This window comes from Rhodnius prolixus, unplaced genomic scaffold (assembly GCF_049639745.1).
Source record: "Rhodnius prolixus isolate KJV_2025 unplaced genomic scaffold, Rpr scaffold_4, whole genome shotgun sequence".
NCBI classification, from domain to species: domain Eukaryota; kingdom Metazoa; phylum Arthropoda; class Insecta; order Hemiptera; family Reduviidae; genus Rhodnius; species Rhodnius prolixus.
Window position 1 is genome coordinate 35,983,292 of NW_027411614.1, and position 27,868 is coordinate 36,011,159.

General features: G+C 32.7%; 1 protein-coding gene across 9 annotated transcripts in view; it reads left to right on the forward strand.

Moving 5' to 3' along the window:
- SPR (G protein-coupled sex peptide receptor) overlaps positions 1-25,080 on the forward strand; it is a 270,016-nt gene extending 244,936 nt beyond the window's left edge. For all 9 annotated transcript variants that reach the window (XM_074132492.1, XM_074132498.1, XM_074132493.1 and 6 more), the window contains 2 exons: positions 8,706-8,974; positions 25,014-25,080. In XM_074132492.1, the coding sequence (XP_073988593.1) occupies positions 8,706-8,972 (267 nt within the window). In that variant the 3' untranslated portion in view covers positions 8,973-8,974; positions 25,014-25,080. The remainder of the gene's footprint in view (positions 1-8,705; positions 8,975-25,013) is intronic.
- Positions 25,081-27,868: the final 2,788 nt, after the last annotated feature.

Consider the following 27,868-nt stretch of genomic DNA (forward strand, 5'->3'; position numbering starts at 1 on the left):
TCTTTTAGTACAATTTTTTAGCCAAAGATCTGGAAATAGGTTAATATAAGAATACCTTGATAACAAAAATGGAAAATTTAATATTATTAAAGGTTTAAAGAAATCAAATAAAATGTCACATTTCAATTAAGATCATTGAAGAAACATAATAGAATTTAAGACAACCAAAAATGAATGGATTTCAGAATGAAATACAGCTGACATGATTTTTTACTTTCAGCTTGTTGGAATCACATTAAATGTCAAGTGAAACAGTATTTTTATCTTGCCGAACTGGAATTGATTTGATTTACAGACAATAAAAAGTACCAATTTCACTTTATTTGATTTAATTATATAGGAGTCAATTCAATAATGTAGATTGTAAAAAAAATGCATCAATATTCAAACTACCTACGAGTTAGCTGTAAATAGTACTTTACTGCTGGCGTATTGTTCCAAATTCAATTTTTAGAAGGACTTTTGTTCTCCAATCCAATATATTAGAGGATACTAAAAGCGTGAAAAAAGTAAATCAATTCTAACTATAATAAATGCAGTGAAAGCAAGTCGGGGAATATATTACTTACCCTTTCTAGGGCGGCGACAGTTATCTAGACTTAGAACGTTTGCCGTAACTGCTTAAGCAGAAAATTGTAACTTTTCCTTGATGTCAGTTTATTGTAGTCCAACCTCGTTGTTTTGCAACAACTCCCTGAGCGTTGCTCTTGTGGCCACACTTCGAAGGCTTGCTTTGGGTAGTTGTAACCTCCTAATAGGTGACATGCTCCTGCCGAAGCCATTGCGATCTGTTGACCAAACCTAGCAGTATCTCATCATGAAGGCTTTTTACGGATGATCTGATGCCGAACTGTGTCATGCTTCGTTTTTCCCGTTACCCTTCAAAAATATCTGATTTCTGTGTTCGAAATCGGCATCCATGCTTCTAGATGATTTCCCATGGCGCACATAAGGGTGGAACTTTTCTTTTGAAGAAGCTTATTCTTGACTGCATGAACGGGTTCGGCCAGCCCTAATGTCATGACTAATTTCCTATCTTTGGCTATATTCACCTAAAATACTTACAACACTTTGTCTTCTACCAGTGGTTTATTATCCAACAAAATCCTGTGGATATACTGTGATTGGATATACGAGGTGGGCTATTAAATAACGAGACTGATGCTGTTACAGAAGAACTATACATTCGTCAAATCCTAACGACCGACAGCTGTGCAGGGTAAAGCCTTCTCTTTCGATTGCAGCGTCTCACGTGCTTGAAGAGAAAATCTGTCTGACCGGAACCTTCGTTTGTGTAAGAGGTGTTAGTTTCGTTTTGCCGAAAACATGATACTACACATGTAGTAGAGCAACGAATTGTCGTGAAATTTCACATGAAACTTGGTGAAACCGCTACTGAAACTTATCTTTTATTAAAAGAAGTTTATGGCAATGAACATTTATCACGTGCGCGAGTTTTTGAGTGGTTCAAGCGTTTCTAAGATGGCCGAGAAGACGTCAGAGATGATGACCGCCCGGGTCGCCCTTCCACGTCCAAAACGGATGAAAATATCGATTATAATTAATCAAAATTACTCCGTGAGGTGCTTGCCCAACTCCGTGAAAGAGTAAGGAAAAAACGACCCGATTTGTGGAAGAACAAGTCATGGGTTCTCTATCAAGACAACGCGCCAGCTCACACTGCATTGTCTGTCAAGACGTTTCTAGCCAAGTACAACATCCCAGTTTTAGGCCATCCGCCTTATTCGCCTGGCCTGGCCTCATGTGACTTTTATCTGTTCCCCAAAGTCAAATCTGCATTAAAAGGAACACGATTTCAGTCCGTTGAAGCTGTGAAAGAAAAAGCGGCTCGCGTCATACAGGAGCTCACAGAAAAAGACTTCCAGCACTGTTTCGAACAATGGTAAATTCGCATGGAGCGTTGTAGGGATAGGGAAGGGGTGTATATTGAAGGTGATAATAACTAAATGTGTATAAATTTAAAATAAAATGTTTTATAGCAATAGTCTCGTTATTTAATAGCAACACCTCGTAACTATTGCCTTGACATAGAACTATTAATCTTCATTTTTCTCATCCCAAGGTTGACTAGAAGCGAAAAAAACATTGGCGATTCTTATTTGTGTTAGCAATTTTGGCTAAGTCATTCCGTAATTCAGCGTTTTAATATCGACTGGTACAGCTGTCAACGTCCTACAAAAATAGACATGAAAACGGGAAATGGCTTACGGAGAGTTATTATCTCACTCTAACTTGAATGGATCAATTCATGAAGACTGACTGAAGAAGTAGGAGCATATCATATTATATATGAGGAATATACTTGACTTGAAGATGTGGGGAAGCTGTGTAGGACATCTTAAAGAGGCAGGCCTCTCCTCATTAAGGTAGAGACTTGTGAAATTTGGATCAAAAATAATAAAGTAAAATGGAATCCTGGGGAAAATATTTACGTATTTATGTGATTACCTACTCTCTTCTAGAAAGTAATGAAAAGTACAAGTCACTGCTGCAGAAGTAAGTTTTACGATATTTAGAAGTTAAACGGTTAGATCTTACGAGAGCAATCATAAAACCACTGTAAATAAATAACAGCCTGTAGATTACCTAGCATTAAAAGGTTTCTGGATTCTAAATGAAAAGAAAACCTTTTTCTAACTTCAATTTAAAGAAATATTCTATATTTATTATGTTTTTGTGTTAGCTCGTTTTATTTTGTTTTTACCATCGGAAAAACTTCCCAGCCGTATCATCAACCTATTTATTGCAAGTTTTCCCCAAAAGAGCGATAATAGTAACCGCTTAAACTTGGCCAATAAATTATGTTTTGTTTTGGTATTTGTGGGAAGGTAGTTCTAGAGAAGGTTAGTTAAGTTTAGCTAAAATTATGTCTATAAAATAGGTATATAAGTTACAATGTAACTACATAATTTGTGATATGTATATATACCGCTCAATTGAATAACACCGCCCTTTGTATATGTAACATAAACACTGGATAGGGAAAAAGACAGGGAGAAAAAGCCCTGGCACATACATTCGATATAAATAAAAGATTGATATAGGAGAGCGCGTGCCTTCTTAAAGATCTAAGAGGTTTTCTCTTTTCTGAGTGATATGCTTTAGTATCTATCTCTCTGTTCAATCCGCTTTCATTCCTCCAGGTCTTCCTCCTCTAATATTTTACTTAACTTCCCTTCGTCCTTTTTCCATCGCTCTAAAGAAAGAACAACTTCTCTATCTCTCTGGTGTTATGCCCTTTCAAATAAAGTTGTTATGGAATATCTCCAATAATAACAGCAAAACTGTGCGAATACTTAAATATATTTATAATAATAACTTTCTTCTTTAAACTGTAATGTTATTTACATTGTTGTGCCTAGTTTTTATTGTTCACTTTTAATATTTGTTGTTTTTTGTTTGATTTCTTAAGTAAATAGCAAACCTTTCACAATGATTTCTCTAACTTTCTTATCCCGATCTATAACTTTATCTTTTCTTGATAAAAATGGGTTACACTATTTACCAATTCTTCAAAATATAGCTTCCACTAGCAGAGTATTGTTGACAGCATCAGTCTTATTCCTTTCATGGTCAAGGAGGTTTGAAAATGAATATTATGCCCTGAACATTATCACTTATCTCGAACGCCCATTAAAAATATTGTTTTTCTGTTCTGACTTCATGACTAATCTGTTTCTGGTAGAAAAAACCTTCCTGCATAAGATCTCTAGACGATTGTTGCGATTACTTTTAGCATTATTACTTTATAAAGAAATTAATCTTATCTTTGAATGGTTATAGATTCTCTTATAAGACTAGAGATCCCAATTGGGAAGAAAATATTATCCTCCCTCATTAAAACAGGGACTAAGCTCAGAATATTAGCTCTTTTGAAATATTGTGCGTAGTTTATTCTTGGGGTCATGATCCCACCATAAAAATGGCTTGAATTCTCATCTTGAATATTCTCATCTCCAGGATCATCTGCAAACTATGCTTGAAGTTTGATTTTCCAAAATGGAAAAAATGATAGTGGTTTATGCTTCTCTGCAACATTTCTTTATATTGTATATTCTCGTAACTTTTTGACCACAAAATGGTGCCGAAAGTTCTGGAAAAGATTTCTGCAGTTTTTCAACATTGCGAACTACTACATAAAAGGATGTGTTTAAATAATATTTATTTTTATAAAAAAATTAATTTCGTGTTTATCAAAAATTGTGGGTTTATGGAAAAAGATACTTTGTTGAACCCCCTGATACATCGACTTTATGGCCATTAACACCCTGCAAAATATTTCCTTACTCAAACCTTGTCTACTCAAGCTGGAATGGCACCACTAACCTGGAGTCTGTTCGCATTACCTTATCTTGCAAAGCAGGAGGAGTCCTAGGTTATAGTAATTCTTCGCACATCTCTTATTACATTACTCTAATCCGGTGTTTCCCAACGTGGGGCCCACGCCCCCCAGGGGGGCAATTTGATAGTTAAGGGGGGGCAATTCGAAAATGGACTCGACACGACTTTAACCCTTTCGCTCCGGGCCATTTAAATGCAATGCTAGATATCGGTGCCAAATTTAACAAAAAAAGCAAATTCTTAAATAATTGCGGTAAATAATTATTAGGTATAATTCCGTTTGACGAGACCAAAATATCAACTGGGTGATTGGCGTCGTCAAGTAAACTTCGTCCGGGGTTCACCGCGGAGCGTGCAGTCTGCCGTGGGGAACCCCGGACGTTTTAAAAACTCGCTAAACAGCGCAGTTGTTGGCACTTAATTGGCCCATCGCTGCATATCAAATATGCAGTATCAAGAAGAACTCGCAGAATTGCAAAATGATGAGTCAGTTAAACTTTATTTAATATAAAAGGAGCGATGGCATGGCTTTGTGAGGAAACAGAAATCAAATACCTAAATTCAACCAAATGTGCAGGAAAACTATTGCTACCGTTTCCATCTTCATTTTTAGCTGAATGTGGATTTAGTGCTGTAAATGATTTACTGGTAAAAAAAAGAAATCGGCTGGATATAACACAACGTGGAGACTTGAGACTGCAGCTAACCAAATTGGAACCTTATATAAAATCTCTGTGCAGCAAGCATCAAGCGCAAGGATCTCACTAAATTAAAATAATAAATTAATATAGAAAAATCTGTATTAAAATTATTTGGAATTTGAATTTCAGTTTTTCATTATATGTTTTGAAATTTTACTTACTGTGTTTTGTTTACTATTTCAGAGTGATTTCCTCCTAGAACCTATCATTTATGTTTCTTAAGTGAACGAATCAATTTGTTAATGTTAAAAATTATATATGTTACATAGGGGGGTATGAAAATTTTATAAAGGTTAAGGTGGGGCATGGCACAAAAAAGGTTGGGAAACACTGCTCTAATCAATGTAAGGAAGTGAGTGATATTTTGTGCCATCAGCCGTTCTTACTAAAATGTTTCTATTACCTTTGCTGTCGTATTTATCTTACTGTCGTCTAGAGATTTATGCTATTTTTCGTCTTATTTTAGATTATAGGTACTGGACTTTAAAAACAAAAAATTATTTGCTCGCATAGTTAATTATTAATTATTTTGATCTCACTGTTTACTAGAGGTGTAAAAGAAATATCTGCTTTCAAGAAAGTTTTACTACAGTGTCATCAAGTCATTGTGGTATTTAGAAATGAAGCGTTAGAGAAGACCTTAGTTAGAGAGATACGTACCTTCTGGCCTAAGTGTGTTCACGTGTCTTCAATTTACAGTTCACATACCTTCATAATGATGTTTCTCCTCAGTAATCCGGATTTCCGGTTAGGTGAGCTCAGGGGGGCTTTTGTAATGTAAAACTCTTAATTAGTTAGTTAGTTAGTTAGTAATAAGATATTGCTAAGACTTTTGCTAAGATCTGTCAGGATTCTAGTTGGATTCTGTACTGAGCGCTATGATCTAAGGAGAAGACTCTTTAAAGTGGAATTCCGCACAAATTGCTTTTGTACAATTTGAGAGACGGTGTAGGAAGTCTTACTTCTTTTCGTGAATACACTGTTTACAACATGAGAATATTAGATTTAAAACATTCGATCGGAATTGGATAACTTTTTCGAGAAGCAGTTTGTTCTTAAAATTATTTTTACCCGGCTGTACTTTACTTTGTTGCGATATTATTGTTAGGAACAAATAACTTTTTTGTCAAGAAAATCGATTTTTTCATATCAGAACGAGTTGTCCCATGTTTTTTAGCCTGAAAGGTTTGCCTGTGACAAAAGAATGTATTAATTTATGCTTATACCTTTATGAAAGTTATTTTTAATGTTATATAGCTTTTTATAGCTGTTAATCACGATTTACCTCTGTTAGTTTATTTTCAGATCTTCTTTCTCCACTGTTGATTCAATAGAAGCTAGAAAGAGCCCTTAGACGATGGCTGACCACCTTTCTCCGCGTGCCGTGTTACCTTTTCTTAGAATTATTAATTTTTTTTAATTATGATTTAGGACGTGACAACATATGAGGTTATTGGCGCCCGGAGCTTTTTTCGGTGCACTGCCGGCCTCCGGACAGTGTTCTCTCGTTACTGACAACACTGTACATCACCGGGTAGTGAGCTGTAAGAAGCTCCTAGAATTAATTAAATTAATCCTAATAACTATCCTTCCTATTCTTGTAAACTATGAACTCATAGCGTTCTTCCATAAAATAATAAAAAATAAATAAGTAACCTATAAAAAAGACGGCATAAAATTTATAAATCTGGCCTCTAAAACATTAAATATTTTATTAACAAAAAAATAAAAAGGGAAAAGGGTGATATTGAAAGGACGTTAAAAATATGTTCTCATATTAAATATATCGATACACTTTATGTGTATCTGTTTTATGGTGTGAATAGGAGAATATTGTTATTGTTCCCATTCCTGCTGGAATGAAAAAACATAGGGTCAAGTTAGGAGAATAATAAAATAATAATATTTCTGCAGGTCATTAAAAATAAAAACAATGGCTGACTATAACGAAATAACTACACAATAACATGAAAATACAAAAAAAAAGGTCCTTTTTGAAGATGACAGAAAGAAACATGGAATAAATCGTACACCATCCGAGAAGAGCAGGAAGATAAAAAATTCGTCTTTATATTGGCGAACAGTGGAAAGAACAGACGAATTCTTGATTGCGTTGGTGGTGTAACGGAGTAATATTATGTTCTGTCTGTATCTTCCGGGCAAATTATCCTCAAAGCACCTATTATAGCGAAAACAATACAAAGAGATAATAGTTTTTTTTTATTAACAGAGAAATTACACTGATATAGTATTATGTATTGTCTTTGGTCCGCCTGTCTTTACAGTTGCTTTATTAGTATTTTCCTTTGATAAGCGAAAGTAAAAAACAAAACAAAAATTACCTAATAATAATCTTTAATAGATAGAGGTTTTGAGAAAACAGATTTTTCTAATTGTCTTATTTTTTAATTGTTTTATTACAGACTAGTCATTTACCATTTTTGACACGTCGCTCTACTTTTTAAAAAGAAAACTAAAATTAAGAAATCAAATTCAATGTCCTTTAAGGTTTGGTGGAAGATTTATTAAAAAAAAAAATCTGGTTTAATCGACTCTCTTTGGTTCTATGTCACAGATAATTCTTCTAACTTAGAACATTTATTTGGTTCTTAGCACTATTATACAGTATGCAGATAAAGTTTTAAACAAATTGGATTAATTAGTTTATTATTATTGGATTAATTAGATTTGAAAGTTTGTTTTTATGTAATTTTCTTCAAAATGGCTTCAAACATTTTCTTAATTTTATTTTTTAGAGATTTTTAAAACCATTGTGTTTCTGTTCAACTTTATTTATGTTCTGCTTTTATAAACAAGTTTTACTGAGTTAGATAGTAGACTCATATTCAAGAAATTTAACCTTAAATAAACCAAAAGCACCTACATTTCTGGCAATTCTATATTTATTCAAACATAAAATTTACATTTTGAAGGGAATTTGTAATTATATAAATTGCAACATTTAAAGGTCTTAAGTGGTTTTCCATTAAATGCTTTTCCTGACATCTTGCGTCAGTAATATTTACAGTGGAAATAAAATAATAAAATAACCTTCTTTGTTTCATCAATTCTAAATTTTCTGGCCTTCTTCTGTTGCATGCTCTTTCAGTACTTCTTTTTTTTTAACGATGTCCATCATTGTTAAAATATTTGACTTTTAAAAATTATTGGAAAACAAATAAAAATTGCTGAAAATTGTTTTGCAGATGACTTGGAGGTTTTTTGAGCCAGAAACAATTTTTCCTACTTAAATAAAAATCAAATTCCCGCTTGTTTTGTTGTTTCTCATTCTTAATTCTTACTTCTTTCCACTTATGAAACTAATTTGAAGAATAAAACTTAGCTGCATACATTATTCACCAAGCTTTCTACCGCGAAATCTTAAATATCCACAAGGTTGGAAAAATCTAATATCTTACTGCTCATTATTGGTTTACTTTTCAGTTGATCAATGTAAAAATGAACCTGTTAAGTAAGCTTTTATGTCCAGTGAGGTGTGAAAGTTCAGCATATTTTATTTCTTGTGATTGAAGATACCTCTATTATCTATCTTCACTACGGTTCCTTCATTATTTTTGTTTTCTTGTTTATTACTTTATGAATTCAATTACCTAAATACTAATGTTTGCTTTCTGATTCTAGGTGTTACACGTTATTTCCAGTAGTATAAAAGAGATATTGGATTACTCTGTGGCCAACGTATTAGTATTATTTACAAATTTCTTTATTATAATCAGTTATCCAATAAATTTTGCCATATATTGTGGTATGTCGAGACAATTTAGAGAAACATTTAAAGAATTATTTATAAGAGGCGCTGTACAAGTTACCAGACGAAATGGAGGTGGCAGTTCGAAATATTCTTTAGTGAATGGACCCAGGACCTGCACCAATGAAACCGTCCTGTAAAGGTGATTTCTCTATTATTAATTAATCTACTTGTTTAGTGTAGAAAATACCAAAAGCTAATTTTATTAATTGCTTATTTAATTATAAACTAATTGCTTTTTATTAAGAACTAATAGCAAACAGAATTTATGTAGTTGTAGTAGAATTTATGTTACTGAAATAAGAGAAAATTCTATTCTGATTGATGCCCCTGATATAGACACATTCTTTAAAAAAAAACATGCAACAGGGAATGTTATAAGTAAAAATGTAGATCACGGTGAATCTATTGATTTCCTGATAGATTGGAAGCACGTTGACTATATAAGGAGATCAATGGTCATTAATAAATTATCAGAACCCATCAATAAATTTATATTTCAACCCCACACATTAATGTGGACCTTCCTTTACTCTAACCTCCCCAAGTCTAAGTGTATACTTTATTGATTTCTAATATCGTGAAGCTGAGAAGATGAAGAATACTGCTGTTTTAACACCCTTAGGATGAATAGATTTGTTAGTTTGACGCCAGTTGGTGTATTGGTTTTAGATTACATTGTCCTTATTTAACTATTCATTAGTGCTGCACGAGAAACGAGACCGAGACGAGACTTGAGCAACTGAGACCGAGACCGAGATCGAGACATGATATATATATCTCGTCGAGAAATCTCGGTCTCGTCTCGGTTTTTCAAATATTAATTTTTAGCTACAAAATTATAAAATTGTGTTCTTTATTAATAAATAATCATTACGGGTATTGAATTAATTATTAAAAGATACGATTTTATTATATATATTCAATATTACTACATCTATTTGACTTCGAATTACATAAGTAAAGTAAGCAAAGTAAAGTAATCGCCTATTTTTTCAGACGGGGCTTTACGTCCAACTACCAAGTAGGTGTCCCGGACGGAGGCGACTAGCAAACATACTTTACTGTAAATTTCTCATTTTAACCATTAAATAAAATCCAAGGCCTAAGACCGGGAATCGAACCCAGTACCACAATACACATTAGCTTCGCAGGTCTCGCACCGCTCGGCTACCGTGGCGGCCCCCTTCGAATTACATAATTTTTACTTAAATTCACTAAATTTCACTATTAATAATCTAATACTTTGAACTTTGATATTATTTGAATTATATTTTAGAATTTTGGAATTAGTGAATTTGAAAAAAAAGACTATCTATGCACCTAAAAAATATTGCCACAAATTTTCGTTTTTAAGATACACTTTGCCCAAGCATTGATACATGAAAGAGCTTTTACTGAGTCAGAAGTTAGAGATCTTCTATTGGTCATTATCATCGCAGCTTGCGAAAATAATCTTTCCGATGGCACTGAAGTTGCACAGATACTAAAAATATCTCTCGCCATTCTAGACAAATTTTTGAAGGAATTCTCAAGTGTTTTCCACCATTCTAAAATGTCAACGTCTACTGGTGCTTGGTCTAATTTGGTGTAATTAATTATTTCTGTCTTCCATGCTTCGGTGATATTTGCTGATTTTTGAGCAAATGGTGCAAAAATATTGATGCAGTCGTCGTCGTCGTCAAAAGGTGAATCATCAGATTCTTTATCTTCACCAACAGCCATAACTAATGGAGCGGGAAGTTTCTTGGGAGGTGTATTTTTTATTATTTCACGAATCGACTTGTTATAGGAGGCAGATATGTTATTTGGGTCTTTCATTTGGCGCGTTTTTAACATCTTTTTGAAATTATATAAAGATATATAACAGTAATAGTAACATATGATGCATTGAAGTGTAAGTAGTTGTCTTCTTTTACACACATTTTCATTACCAATGTATATAATAAATAATTATTAGAAAATTATAACATTTTTTGAAAAGATTATTAATAGCAAACCGCTTTAATACTTAAACAAAAATTCAAAAAACCGAGACCGAGACCGAGATATCTCGACGAGACCGAGACCGAGACTTGAGCGACCGAGATCGAGACTGCATAAAGTCTCGCCTCGTCTCGGTCTCGTGCAGCACTACTATTCATAAATAAGTAACATTTGCTGGACCTTTAGACGTCAAAAAGTAATAATAATAACAGTGAGTAAAAAAGAAACTTTGATTAGCTTTATTATTTTTCAAAATAAGACTAATATTTGTAATGTTGAAATTTTATTTCTGTTCACATGCAATTATATTGCACAAAGTGTGATAAGCGTTCGTGCAATACCACCTTTTGATGAAAATAAATACTAGTGTTTCGTGACTTATTCAATGTGTTCTTTAAATAGCCATCAATAGATTTAGAAATATTACTTGAATTAGACTGGGACTATGATAATTATAGTATGATTTGAAGAATGAACTAGATTTGCAATCAGCCGAGTTCCTCTTTTAAAAGTAATATTTTTGGCTTTTTATAAAACAATAAAACTAAATTTTGTCTCATTTCTTAATTCTAACGAATATCCTTTGAAAGCAGAGAGACATATTGGTTCGTATGCATTCACAAAGTTATTAAACATTCAATTTGATTTATATAGTAGGAAAGAATGTTTACACAGGACATGTATTATGTGAAATGTTGTTAGCTCTGTGTATATTTATACATGAAATGGAAATATATCGGGAGTAAATAAGGATAATAAAGTTGTTGACTCTATAAAGGTTGTATTTTGTAGAATATTCTTATTCAGCAGAGGGTATATTATTATGTTTTTACGGTTATGTGAATACTATATAAGTATACAACAGAATTATTCCATGAAATTCTAATATCATTAGATTTATAGTAAAGAAAACATTGACAAAATGAACTATAAAATTGGGATACATAAGAAGATATAAAAAAAAAGTTAGTTTTGAATTAGGATAGTGATAAATTTTATTACCAGAGAATTTTTGTTTTTGTTCTAAAAAAAATTGTTTTCCAAGTCGTTCATTCTACTATGAAACAAAACACCAGGTGTCGCGAATGTCATTAAGAACGTATTTGAAAAAATCTGCATAGATGTACTTTTGGTTATAAGATTTTTATAGATGCTTACTAAAGCATTTCAATTCTGAATTATGTTCATGTGTATAATCTTCATGAAGCTTGGTTAAGTGGAAACGAATAATTTAGAAACGTTCGACTTATGTTTTATTCAAATTTGTATAACAAAATCATTTAAGTAATTTTACTGCATTAAATTTTCATTAATATTGTTTAGTATATATTAGTTGTCACTGACCCTTATGCTGGCCATTTCATTCATAGTAATTTTTTTTAATTAAAATAATGATAAAATGTTTATTAAAGCTTCATAAATAGTAATAGTAACTGTCTCATAATACACTAATGTCTATCGGTGTAATTGAAAAGATAAATTAAGGATAAGATAGGATCTATTAAAGAAAACTAATAGAATAAAGACTGGATAAGGCTGAGGAGATACGATAAGAAATAACGAGTTATACACTCTCTTTCGAATAAGTTATGATATAATTCATCTTGGTGTAAAATTATGGCTAAGACAGCAGAAGTTACCAATAAGCTGCCTTAGTATCATCTCGCTAGGGTTGGTAATGTAACAAGAAGTTAATATGGAAGAGGTGATGGGGACGAGAAGTGATTGTCAGTGTCGAATGTCTTTGTCAAGGACGTGCAGCTACTTCATCTTATTTTATCACTAGCTCCTGTGAAGCATAAAAAGAGGTATAGTATACATGAGAACTGGAGACAGTGGAATGATAGCCGGTATCGGGTGGTCGGAAGGTGGTGGAGCCATTACCATTGGGAATGAATTTATTCTTAAGGAAGGAAGCGGGATAAGCGATGTAGTTTGGCAGCTTACCAAATGGTCTTTTACATTAAACTCTAACCTCCCAAAGTCCATTATAATTTAGAATTAATTGAATAAAAATCACCACAATAATTCTTTTATGAGATATGATTTACTTTAAAGAATGAATTTAGTTTGGATTAAAAAAATTAGCCAGTAGTTAAAAGTCCTACAGATAAATACTAATTTATAACATGTGAAAAAACTTTTAACTAGCAAAAAAAGCACTTTAACTAGCATTAAATGGATCTGTTTTTCTCATATTTCAAATGTATATCTGAAATACTACATCTAACCACAGGCTTAACCAGTGTGCCTCAAGGTTAGTTCCTCTTACAAACTCTCTTTTACATTTTTGTTAATGATTTAACCAAAATCAAACTTAACTTCCTTCATGAAACCTTCCTTCAGGATTGACACTATTGCCAATCACCTATCAATTGGTCTTGTCAAATGTTTTAATTATAATACTTTGAAAAGTGTAGAATCTGACCTAACGACACCAAAACGGAGCTGGTGGTTCTACGGAGTCCAATTTTAGCAGTATTCACCTTAAATAGCCTTATTAAAAGAATGTATGGATTAATTGGTTCATTTGAGATCCGCAATTAGTTACAGGATTACAACCGATTGTGGAAATCTTGTTGAATGGTATTTATTATGATGACCCCCTCTGAGAAAAATTTGCATTTTTTAAAAGATGAACAAAGGATCTAGTTTTTTAATCCTCGATGTAGAATTTTTGTTAAAAGTTATGGGTTAATTGTTTCAAATACAATTAAAAAATTGTGGCGGATCTGTTAATGAGTTCTTTGTTTCGGCCCACTCTGTAAAATACATTAAACCTCTTAAAAGCTCTACTTTGTTTAGATTTCGTTTTTTTTTTTTTAATTTTTTTTTTTATTTCCCACTCCTTGATTCAAGAGTATTTGTACCACATTATCATCAGTTTCATTGGAAGTTGATAATTTGTTTGAATTATTATCTTTTTCTAATTAAAATTTGTAAATGAATGAATGAATTATTAAAAGCAATGAGTTTTTATTTTCTCTGTGCAATATTTCACAAATTGAAAATTATTCAATCAAACGTATTTAATTTTCTCTGAATGCTATTTAGTTACACATATTAATCTAAAATTTGTCTATATTTTCTTAGCATGAATTGTTCATGATTATGAGTAAAAACTCTGTAAATATTACTTTTTATAAAGACTTCCATTTTCTGTATCATTATGATATTTAAAATTCTATGTCTGTTGTTCTAACCTTCAGTACAACTAGGTTATGCTGTGTACCTCTCAGTGATTTTTTTGAAAGCTTGCAAGTTAAACACACCAAAAAAAGGCCTATTTTAATTTAAAATTGTCCTTTGCTGAACAGTGATTATTAAATAGTTCATTAGAGAAGCTGATATCTAAGTTTAACTACAGTTGATGAGCTTAGTTTGAATTAGTACATCTAAAGATATATTCATTTTATCAACATTGTGACTGCAAACTAGCTTCGAAAAGTGAAAAACTGGGAATTAAAATGTGAGAGCAGAAGCTGCAAAACTGTATTGAAAATATCCAAATATTGGTGAATGTCCATTCTAAAATATTATTTGATGTAATACAGCCTGAGCGTGACCTTTGATGTTAGTGTAATTAGAATAAACTCATAACAAGCGTGTGAGGTATGTAAAAGGTTATCTTCTATGATTATTGATGCGCCTGCTGTGAAAGCATTTCACTGCACCTTAGATGGAAAATTCTCTCCTTGATGTTAGTAGTAGGATAGCTAAACTGAAACAGGGAAATTAAAATGTTATATACATAGCTCTCTTTTGTTCTCCTAATTCTGTAAGTCTGTTTTAATGAAAATTATTTATTAATAGATTCGGAATGATTGGTTTCCCTATTTTAAGTGCCAAAAATAATTTTATTCAAGAAATGAGGTAGAAAGAGATATTCGCTTCGTTGTAAATTAATTCACTTTCAAAAAAAAATGGTAAATGTAAAGAATAGCGCCCGGAGGTGTGGCCTAATTCGAAGTGATTCTGATTCGCTGTTACCATATAACCCGCCAAATTCAAATGTAAATATAAAAAGATTTCTTTATTTTATATTTACATTTAAATCTGGCGGGTTATATGGTAACAGCGAATCAGAATCACTTCGAATTATTTATTTAAGAATGAAAAAAAAAACTTGCTTTCATCTATTTCCACAATCTTTCCGACGCCACCAAGCATACTACTTTCATTTATCACAATCTGCATGCACACCTCTCTATAAAAACTTCGCCAGTCACACACAGATACTCTACTCAAGCTCAATTCAAAACAAACATCATGTTGCGTCCTCTTTTGTACAAAAAACTCAGTCATCAACAGCACATCAATCAAAGCAATCTTACTTCTTTCAAACCAGGAACCCTTACGCACACTTCTTCTCAGATCGTGAGAAGGGGTCGAATACACTCGGCACCTCCATTCATACTTATCAATTGCACTATTTTGTTTACTCAATTTCATATCACATCCACACTTCGGGCATACATATCTTCTACCAATTAAAGCAACATCCATACAAAATTGCAAAACTTTCATTTCTCCATCCTCACTCATATTACATTCATGCTTTAACAAGTAGAAGAACTCTAAATTCAAAACACTCATTTTAATGGAGTTTCAAAAAATAGGCACCTACAAAGTAACAAAAATTGCTAAAAACGTAGCACATGTAGCCACTGGCGGGAACTGATAATACATTGAAAAAGGAAGCAGTTACTGTGCAGTAAGTGTACTGCGCATGCGCGCTAAATACAAATTGGTAAGAAGTTCAAAAAAATTATATACAGCACATTAGCGGGAAGTTGAGAAATTTAAAAAGAATATTTTGAACATTGGCGGGAAGTAGTTTAAAAAGTCAACGGTAAGTGTGCTGCACTGCGCATGCCCTAAAAATAAACAGGCCACACCTCCGGGCGCTATTCTTTACATTAGCCAAAAAAATATATAATAAAAATTTTAAAAAATCTGTTTCTCCAATTGTAGTCACTCAGCTCAGGAAAGGATAATTTTATTTTATTACAAGATACCTTGGCTGTATATTAATTTTGTTACTCATTATTCCAGTTGAGAACATCTTTATACAAAATTTCGTCGCTGGAGAGTTTAGTAAGGAATTGGGTTGGAAGAAAGTCTTGTTATAATGGATCAAGGAAAATTTACATGGCGGTGTTGGAAAAGATGGCGCTTGATAAAATTAATTAACTTAAGAGGTGATGTACTTTAGGGGCAGTGGGGTGTCCTCCTCCTAGTTACGTGATAATAGGATTGTTATGGTTTTCTTGTTTAGGGTCTAAAAGAAAAAAAAACTTTATATTCATTTAATATCCAGCTTATTATTCGTTTAAAAAAAAAAAAGAAGTTCTTCGTCTCAGCTTAGCTATAATCGCACCTCTATCTAATGAAAATTCAAAATTTATTTCACACCTCTCTTAAGAGAGAGCTTCAATTAGCAAATAAATTGCTTGAGAATTAAACTAGACACTTTTTGAACTAGGAAAATTCCTTTAATTTACTGTTAATTTGGGGGACTTTGAGGTTACATTCGCTTCAATTATGATTGTCCCTTTTCATGTCCATGCCCGCTCGAGCTTGGGCCCTGCTCTTTCACATGACCTAGGTCCATTCCTGTTAACTTGTCCAGCAAGGAAGGTAGCGTCTAGTCATTAGCTGTGTTCCCCCCAAATCCCTTCTTCTCATCGACTTATTCGGCGAGGAATGGAGTCTAGATTATAATTATTTGGGTCATCCCTTATCTTCAAGAGGCTTGCTTGGTAATTGTCCTTACTTGAAAATTTAAGCTTAGTGTTATACCAATTAGTGTAATTACTTCGTTACCTTAATCGTCTAACTTAATTTATCCTTATCTTACAGTAATTCTAATCTTTCTTTCCTCTAAACTTCAACTATATATTCTCTTAGTAGTGCACAGAACAACGTCTGCACATCTTGTATATTAAAAATCTGCTTTCCTTTCTTACTTACATATCTATAATTTATTCTTTCTTCTTAAACACATTACATTCGTTTACATTTTTAACCTATTTTTTTTTTTTTTTTTTTTTTTAAGGCGCGTTAACATCTGAGGTTATTGGCGCCCAGAGCTTTTTTCAGTGCACTACCGGCCACCGAACAGTGTTCTTTTGTTTCAGACAACATTGTCCATCACTAAACACTGAGCACTGAGCTGTAAGAAGCTCCTAGAAAGAGAGAAATCTAAGGGCCAACAGCTGGATTCGAACCCGGCACCTCCGTATGGGAATCCAATATTCTAACCACATAGTAGCTAATCCCTTCCCTAAACCTAATGTTAACGATAAATAATAATAAAATAATGTTAAACCTTTCAATATGGATTCCACAAAATTTTACGAAAGATTAGCCTGAACAACCGTCGCATTTTTGCGATTCAAGTAAAATAGTATTGACCATTATTCTTATTGACTACTTCTACTGTAAAATTTATAACCTCCTAATCATTTTAAAGTATTTATTTAATATGTTGTGGTAATAAATTCAAATTTACCAATGGTTTATTATCAAGAAATTTATTTTATTAATTGCACGTATGAGTTATGTTTATCGTGATAGCAAAAAATGAAATATATAACTTTCTAATTGTTTGCAATGTATTTGTTTAAAGTAGTTAGAGGTTTAATTAGCCTTCAATAAAAAATATCAATTTAATATTAAAAATAAAAGATTAACAGACCACAGCCATGGATTAGGGTAGAAACCTATTCGGATTACAATACAGGAAACTTCTTCCAAATTTAGTCAAAATAATTTTTGGATTTTATCTTCCTTTGCTATTTTGTTGCAACAGACACACTCGTATTATAAACAGAACTAAGCTTTTTATGTGTTAATTGAGAGCACAGTAATTCTCTTGTGGTTGTAGTGCCGAGGGGCTTAGGTACCTCCCGCTTAATCTAATCTGTACATTACTCGCTTCTTTACAAGTCTGTGCTTAAAGCAAACTAAATAAAAGGTAATTTTCACCATCTTGTTTCAAATAATGCGTCTATAATGTTATATAAAATACATGTTTGTTTATAACATCTTATCCCAAATGGTTATAAAAAAAATAAGGCACCCAACGTTTAACGTTAACTCTCAGATAAAATAGCGCGAATAGAGCGAAAGTATCGCTAAAAAAATAAAAAATTCTTATTGTTATCCTACATTTCGATCAAATCGATTATGGCAGCGACCATTGAGCCCTAGGGTGTTCCTTGATAGTCCCAATAGTGGTGTGGTTTTTTGTTTCTCACTAACTGCTCTGCTGGGCTTTAATATCGTACTACTATACACTGAATCCCCCAGATAAAATTATTCTAACGGCAGAATTCTTTTTACCACAGCCCTTACAATCGTTGCTTTTGTATTATTTTTTGCATACAAATTATTCAAAGCTTTCTATATGCAAAATGTTTCACATAGAAAATGGGTTTTGTTATAAAAGGGAAGAAGAAAGAAAAATACTCATGTGTTACACTCTCGTGACTTACTTACATAAATTTTTATGATTTTAATTGTTTTGTTTTTTGCGTTTATTTGTGCTACAATCAGCGCGTTAGCACTGATAAGTAACAATGATAACAGAGTAACAAATGAAGCAAACGAGTGGAGATGTTACCCAGTGGTAACACTCCAAAAGATTAGACTGTTAGTCACTCACTTCACTTGAGAGGAGATCACGAGGCCACTGCCTTTTAAGACGTCTTGTAGGGTTGTCAGGAAGAGTTCTATGTTAGAAGAAAGATTTTGAGCTAGAGGATTTATATGAGAGATTGCAGCCTGAAGTGGAATTTTCTGTATCGTGTTTTGGCAACTTGTGTGACAAAAGGAATGTTAAGGTCAGTGTGTATAGTTAGGTTGAAGACATAAAATGAAGCGTGTACAATAGTTCGAAGTATTTTAGATTGAAGAGCTTGAATCCTTTGGAGATTTGAGCGTTTGGTTGAACCTCACAGCTCTATTCCATAAGCCCAGTTGGGTTTCAAAATAGTAGTATAAATCAGTCTTTTGTTGTCTTGAGACAGTTTAGATCTACCGTTTAAGAGTCTTTTAAATAGTCGATAGTGTCTGTTTAGTTCTGTTCTTTTAAGGCTAGTGTGGGGGTGATTTTAAACTAAAAATTTGCAGTGAATTTTGTTTTAATATTACAAAGAGTACGTAGAAAGCTACTCAGGTTGGAGTCTAGCTAAGGTATCCTTTCATTTGATCTTCAGAGAACCCTTTGAGAAGCACGGTGTGTCAGCAACAATATCCGTTGGTTAAATATTTAAATTACTTCAGTTAATGCGAATTAAACTAAGCTCTAAAAAAAAGGAGGTAATTGGGAAAGGTGGCTTCACTTACTCCAAGGCTTCACGCTCCTATAAGAACTCTGGACCCTCTCAATCACCTCACCAGGCATTCATATCTGCCCTGGATTCTTTGTCGTCTAATTTCTTTCACCAAGCTTTCTGATATCGTCCTCTACATCATCTATCCATTGCAGGTATGCTTCCTTCGTTGCTCTCCAGGCTTTCCGTTTTAAGAATTCCCTTTTCTGCTACTCCTCAGTCTCCCAACTATCTCAGTGGTGCTTTTTTATTTTCCGCAGAGTGAAATGTATCTGGATCATTATGGAAATATTTTTCGCACTCTATTGCTTCTTAACAATGGAGTATCTTCTAAGTATCTCCCAAATATTCAGCAACCGTTCGCTTCTGGAGGTAGATTGCCAGTTTTATACATCCATACGTTACTATTGACCAAACTATTGAATCGTATAAAGAAGTTTTGAGCTTCTAGGTAGCCCTTTATAATTTATTACCTTCTGAAGATTGTAGAAGCACCCTTTGATGGCAGTCTCCCTATCTTAAAGGTCCTCGGTTTTGCATTTTTTTCATTAATCACCACCCCGAGGTATTTGCTAATTAGTATTTTTTTTTTGTTAACATTTTTAGAATACCAAGTTCTATGTTTTTTTTTGTTTTTTTTTAACTTGTGCATGTGCTTGGACTTTATAATTTTCAGTCAAAGACCAAAGTTTTGAAAGGCTGATTTATAAATCCCACTACAACCTTAATGATCTAGATTTCATAATACTTCTGCTGGTATTCATATATGTAATGGCCATCTTTAAAGCATAGATGTGTGAATTAAGCAGGTGAGCACGAGGTTTTGTGGTGATGGGGCTATAAACCAAAGTAATTGCACATCCCAGCTAGCTCTTTGCAGACGGTGTAAATTGGGCACCATCGTTGCTCGGATAGTCAGACGAGGAGACTAAAGAAGTACTTAGTAAGCTTCCCCTAATGGGGATACTTGTATTATAATGAAAATGCTTCATTAAATGTAATCTCCGCTTGATGCTCCATTACTCCAGAAGAATGAAAAAGAAATGACAAACAAAAATGATGTTTCTATAAAGAGTAGTCCAGCGTTTAGGGATGTATCACTAAATGCCATTTGAGAAGTTAGAAAAACAGTAAAGTATTTTCCTTAAAATTCCTGCTTTATCCCTTCTCATACCACTTTTTAATGCTTCACTCTTCAATATTTTATTTTTATTTACGTGTATGATTTTGTAGAGGGCGCTAACAATGATGCCGTCTAGCCCCCCAGAAGAATCCGGGAATAGGGACTAGGGCACATCGATAGTCAAGGCTATCGATGTTGACCACCTTCCTTTTTGCGGGGTATAGGAGATAACCAGGGAGAGTTTTCAAATGGTGCTCTGGTGGCGGCATAAAAAGAGGCTCTTGTTTTCTGGTCTTGATAATTATAGAAGGTTGCAACCTGTATAGTTCAATATTATTTTAGTGTTCGCACTTAGTTTAGTTACTTGTTTTTTTATGTTATACTGTAAGAACCATAGAATAAATATTTTGTACATTTCAATGTGTGATCATTACCCAGTTACCACTCAATGCTCCAACAATTTCTTTGATCCATTAAATTAATATTAGTATAAGAATAGTACATAAAACTAGCCCAGCCTTAAATCATTTAAGATCGATATATTTATATGACTATGAATGCTTCCTCAGCTCTCTATTAAGCGATCTTCATCACATTCAAAAAATGAACAATATTTACAATTATTTTCTACATGCCCTGTCCCCAAGGGATCTTATAAATTAATTATTTCCAATTATCTGTTTTATTTGATTCACCCTGAGTGTTTTGTATTAGTTTATTTTATATATTATTCCATTATCCAGAATCTCCTCTTCTATCTGTTTTTGTTTCCAACATAATGCCTTTTGTTTGTTTATTCAATTTTATAATTATTTAATTAAAGTATTTTGTTCCAATTCCGTAAAGAAAGTTACTCTTTGTTTTACATTTTTATTTTGTCTTCATAGTTTTTATCATTACTATTAATATTACTATTATTATTATTAATAATAATAATAATATAGTCCATAAAATTAAACTTTAGTTCTGAAGGAAGAAATAATTTATCACGAACAAAAAAAGGAAGGCAACATTTAAAGTAAGATTAGAATCTCCTAATTTAAAGACCTCGACTGTTGCTTTAACTATTTGTAAAAAAAAACTTCAACACCTAAATGAGGGCCTAAAGAATACTTATATAATTTTAAGCTACAAATTTCGCTGAAGACTGTCAAGAGAGTATTCTCAGATAGATAGTCAATACAGGGTCTGGATTGTACATTATAAAATCCAACGAGTTTCACAATTTTTCAATGTAAGGCCATTAAGTTAAGAGAACTATTACGCTAATAGGTGTTATTGTTTAGTAATTGTTAAGCATACAGTTCTGAGTAGGCCTACGACCCAGTTTTGCGTTGGCATTATTTCATTCAGAATACCAGATGACTAGTTCAATAGTTAATGTACTTCGTCAAGACAATTGGATCTTAAAACAATAATAGAACTTCTGAAATTAAACTTTGAACTGTGATGGTACTTTGCTGAGTATTGATATCACTAGAAAGTAAAAATCGTTAAAAGTTTTAATTATGAGAAATAACAATAGGCAGTAATAACAATGAAATAAATAGAGCTTAATTAGTTAACTTTAAAAAACTTTATGCCCCAGCTTCTCTTAGAAATGAAATCAGAAATATAGGCAACTTATAATTGATTTATCTTTGATTTGGAACTTGTTTTAACTATGATGTTGAGCACAAAACACTTTTATTTATTTTTTTCGGAACTTTGGGTTAATGATATTATTTTTTCTTTAAGAGTATGTTAAGCTAAGAAATTCAAGAATTAGTTAATGCTCACCTAATTTTTAACATATTCACAATAAACTGATACTTTGAAAATATATCCGTCGATAGTGCAGCGTAAATAATGGTGGACAAATTTGTGTTAATGGACAGAACTAAAAGAAGCGGTTATATTGTAAATTAAATATCTTATATCTCCTGTCAACCTGTATATCTCTATACGTCACTGTTTTCGTGATGTGTGAATGTAGAACCTTTTCTCCGTATGATGAGGTTGCCTGGTTTGAAAATACAGATTGACAGGTGGCTATAAATCTTGTTCAGATAGTGACAGTTATGAACTGATATAGATCCAGTCAAATAAAACCTAATAAAGGTAAAGGTCACTAAGAGTGATATTGTTTTACCTTTTACTATACACTTCATAGTATTTTCTTTTCATTGCGTTCCTGGACATGGTCTAGATTTTTCCCCATTTTTATGTATTAGGAAATAAGTTCATTTTATGAGGTAAATAGAACAAAGGAAAAATAATCTGTTGTGAACACTGCCATTCTCTCTATTACAATGCTAAACTTTTCGTTTGACTAGAATAAAAGGACTTTTGAGGGTATCATGATGTCCCGCAACCCCTTCATAAAATCTTCTTTGAATAGATTTTTATGTTTTTTAAAATGGAAATGTATTCATTTGGGCCGATGTAAAAGGAATCATTCAAGAGATTCACTTCCGATCAAATTATTTTTTGAATCACTGAATTTTTTGTATCAAACTCTCACAAATATATTTTGGTTGGTACATGAATGCAATTACTCTATACCTTGTTTAAAGAAAATATTTTTCCTTCACAGAACTGTAATGAGTCTGAGAATAGATAGTGGGAAATCCGAAATTACTGTTCAAAATCTGATAGATAAATAAAAGAAGAGAAAACTGAATTCGGCATTTCATGATTGAACTAGCATACGTAAAAAACAAAATTGGGTTATGATCTGATCCAAACGGTCCAGTTAAGTTTGAAAAAAACAAAAATTCATTAATTCGAATAACGATTGCAACATGAGAAGGGAAGGAACTAGCTCAATAGTTAGCGGAGATACCAGATTGGAATCCAGCTGCCTGCCCTCAGATTTTCCTTTCCTTTAGCTCACTGTCCATTGTAAGACATTTTTAAGGGAGAAAACTAGCCGGAAAACTAACGAAGGCCGGTATTGTAATGGAGTCCCAATAACCTCAGCTATTTTTCCGCCATTAATTAAAAACTGCAGGTTGAGAAAATCCATGATCTTTTTTCTCCTGTTGTGATTAGTGTAAGATATCTATTGTAAGAAAATAAATGTAAATTAATTTTTAAAAATTGAAAATTATAATAATGGTACCTATTGTATAGATATATATGTGATTCACAAACAAAATATGAATTTAAAGGAATTACTGATGATTATGTAACAAGTGGTAGGAGTATTTGTGTATTCTGGTACACGTACTTACATGTCTCTTAGGTTACAAAGCGCTGCTTCTGCATCATTCCGGTATGAATAAAATATTCAGGGTGTAGAAAAAGAAGTAGGTTACAACTAGATGAAGCCAGAATAAAAAAATAAAACAAGACCAAGTAAGACGAACACGAAGAAATGTTACAGGATGGAACTGTCTTACAGGACGAATAACAGGCAGAACCGTCTTCTGAGAGTCTTTCGTTGTGTATTTGTGTTAGAGTGTATACTTAGTATGTTTTGTGCAAGTCTTGTTGTATTATTGCTTCCTGCTAAAGATTTATCATCTAAAAACCTTACTTTCGCACACTTTCAATCCCTTTTTCTAATTTATTGCCATCACCAGTGTGAAATTACTTAGTTTCTACTTCTCTCAGGGGACATTTCGCACTCTAGAGGTAAAGCTTTAATTTTATCGTAACAATTTATTGTATTATCAATCTCGTGGATTAAAATTTAATAAGAAATAGTTATCAATCAGAATCAGTGCATACTGTGCACCTTGAGTTATTTATTGTTAAAAAAAATCAACATGTCCATTTAAAGATTGGTTCTAAATTCTTGGTTATCCGTGACACAACGAAGATTCTAATAGCAATCACAATGTAAATTACTGCTTCACTAACTTGCTTGATCTTTGCGAAGTTTAATTGTCATTTACTGTTAATTTAAAAATGTTAATAACAGTTACGTTAGCCGGTTTAGCGGGTTGTAAATGTATAAACAACAATAAGGTTTTTGACACCATCACGGATTTTCTGAGTATCCAGGATTTAAAGATTGTTTTCGTCACAGACCCTAAATGCATTGCAGAAGGTACCAGACACATAAAATATTTGCTAGAACCTATCCGAACGAATTCATCCGTGTTCTTGTTGCTCACAAGATCTGTTTGATAAAATTAACCAGGAAAAAAATTAGCGTTCCCGCTTCAGTGAGGGACAAAAAACGATCTCACACCAGCCTAGAAGTGATTTGTTACACACTCTATTTGTCTTAAGTTGAACATTGTTTACAGATAAGTTATTTCAACGAAATTCGACTACTAAATGGATAAATGGTTTTGTTAATGATTCGTTTTCAACAAACTTCCAGACTTACCTGTGTATTGTAGTTTTTAACGTTGAAGTACCGAGATTACTGGATAGATAGCGCAAGCTCTCTAATTTGAAGCTTTGGGGGGAAAAAAAGTGAACAGAGAATCCAAATTATTATGATTAAGAAATCAATTCATTTAGTCGGTCTAAAAATATCAGTCAAAAGAAAGAGCTATTTAAAAAATAAAATAATTTAATTCTCGACTTTTAATTAAATTACTTTAAGGTATTGATCAGTGTAGACGCGAGATGAAAAATGAGTAAATTGAGACTAAGAAATTCGGTGGTTTTCTTCATTTGGGACTAATCACGTACCAAATCTTTTTTCTCGCCCAAATTCTTTACGCTCTTTCCCTAAGTAATGTAAAGTGCCCAAAAAGGAGAATAATTATTAAAGATGTTTTTTTTTCTTTCAGATCATGCCATCACCATTGAAGAAAATGAAGAAATATGATTTTTGTGGCGGGCAAATCTCTTTTTTTTTTTAAAAAAAGCAACAACTTCGAAATAGTGGAAGCCTGACATTGGTAAATATAGTTTATTGTATTGATAAGTGGTTTCTATTTTTATTTATTTTTTCCAGTGAAAAGGGGCAAAGCCTCCTGGACCCACTTAGCTCCTTTTTACAACAGTTTAATACATTATTTAGTGTTCTTTAAAAAGTGTACGAGGTAAAAAGAAAACGAAAACCAATATACTGACACAAAATTGTGCTGTTGGCTTTTTTCACTCCAAAAGACAATATTAAATTATTTTATATTGGTTAAAAAACAGCCCGTTTGGTAAAACTTGTGCGTTCCATTTGGAAAATATTTACAGCTCTCTAAATAAGAGACTTTCCTAAATGTCCCAATCAAGTTTCCTTCTACTAATGTTAATCTGTATTTCATTATCTCTACTTCAGGCCTACTACCTTCCAAATTACGAATAATTTAAAAATAATTTAAGGGAAAGCATTTTTGATTTAGGAATTAATGTACTTTTTTATTTCCACTTCTACTTTGGTCTTCTGATATGTATACATATATTTACGCGAAGTAACAAAATATTCTATCCTATGCAAAAATGTATGTGACAGTATACATTTTGTCTGTTTGCTTGTTATTCCGCCAATTATGTCTTTTTATATAGTTTGAAGCCTTTATTTTATATAAACAAATAAAATGTTGAAAGCGGCTTCTGTTAGAATATTTTCCCATTTCATATTTGAATATACAAGAGATTTTTTTTATTTCATTTTAGGTGCATACATAAAATATATTTATATAATTAAATTTACTCGTTGTCGCTAAAATAAATAAATAAATAAATAGCATGTTGTGTTATACTCTTCACAAAGAATTGATTTTCTCTCTCTCTCTCTTAAATTTATTCTAAAATTCGTTAAAAAATGTAATTGTTATAAAATGATTTTTTGTACAGCTGTTATTGGAAAAAAAAATGTAGTGATAATTTTCTCTGTTTGCAATTATTGCAATTCTAAACTCACTAATTTTTATTGATCCCAAACGCCACACAGTCTCCCACTACACTTGCAGACTCAGCGAGTGAAGTAAAAATTCCTGATTAAATAATTAACCTTACCTCTGATGGTGGATACAATATAACTAAACTTGCCTACTACGTCGGATAAAATCAACGTTAAAGATGTATATTTACACTCATGATTATAGATAAAGACTTATATATCTATAAGTACTTAGACTTAAAATACTCTAACCTAAGCGGTGAATAACCTTGAAAAGTAGTGATTAAAAAAACGAGGCCAAAATCTGGGACGAAGGAGAAAAATAGCCCAAGAATTAATTGGGAATCAAATAATTTGCTTTGGGAAAGTTCGGATGTAATAGTTGTATTTGACTTCAATAGTTAGTTATTCGTGGTAAGGAATTACTTGAACAGACTCTTCTCGTGATCCCGATCAAGTTATGAAGCTGAGTCAGATAAGGGATAAACTGAGAGTGTTCAGACGATTATAGTTATTAATAGAGGAGGAGGTTAAAACTGTGTTTCGTTGCTGAATTCCTAAAAATGATATTTTATTTAATTTTACATATAATACGGGTTAAAAAAACAAAAATGATTATTCTAGTAATAATAAGAGGTGATGCTGTTTCAGGTGGATTCTAATTCGGAAATTTTTCGAGCTGGCAATGGCTTATGTTGTGGAAAAGTAGGCTAATGGTTGGTTCGTTTCAATGAAGTCTAAAGCTTGTGATCTTGTTTGTCTTCGGACAGTAGCAAGTATAAGTCAAATAGATTGGTATTTTTTTTTTTTTTTTTTTGGCGCATCAACAGCTGAGGTCATTAGCGCCCGGAGCTTTTTCCAGTGCACTGCCGGCCTCCGGACAGTGTACTCTCGTTACAGACAACACTGTCCATCACCGGACAGTGAGCTGTAAGAAGCTCCTAGGAAGAGAAAATCTAAGGGTCAGCTGCTGGATTCGAACCCGGGACCTCCGCGTGGGAGTCCAGTATGCTAACCTCATAGCTAATCCCTTCCCTTGAGATTGGTATTATTAACCTTTTTTTGCACGACTTGCAGCTCACATAACTGGCAAAATTTCGTTGGAGCTTTTTTTATTCTGTGTCTTTTTAGGTTAAAAACTGTTGTTCGGCTAAAATAAAACAGGTGGAAAGTATTAGATGCCACCGCATATAAAAAGATATTTTCCAAAGCTTTTATCTTTCTATCAATGAAAGAAAAATCAAAAGAAGGGCAAATTTTTGGTAGTTTTTCTTATATGAAAGGAGAATTCATAGAAATAATCTTATCCTTTTTATTCAAAATTACCTGGTTGGCAAACTCATTACATTTACCCAATCACTCACCTTTACAATTTGCAGAGGGCTATCCTGATACATTAAGAAAGTAAAAATAGATCTTTTAGAGCGCAGTAAGTATCGTATAGAACCATCAATTTTATAATCTGCAATCTACAGTGCATCAGGGAACGGACTAGCTCGCTAGTGGGTTTTATAGACAACTTTTTTTGTTTTTAGTGCACATGCACCAAGTAGTTATTGTTTAATATTAATGAAACCTTAAATAAATAAATAATTACTTTCCTTAATAGAAAAACAGTATTGATTAAATATTGAACAGTTTCCAATATAAGCTGTTACATTTTCAATTTGCGGCTACAGCTTGTCTAAATTGCAATAGAACAGGTGGTAAATAATAGAGAGACGTTACTTGGAAACTTTACGTTCTGTTCCTATATTGATTCAACCCATTTTGAAACCTTCATTTAAATATTTAAATGAAGTG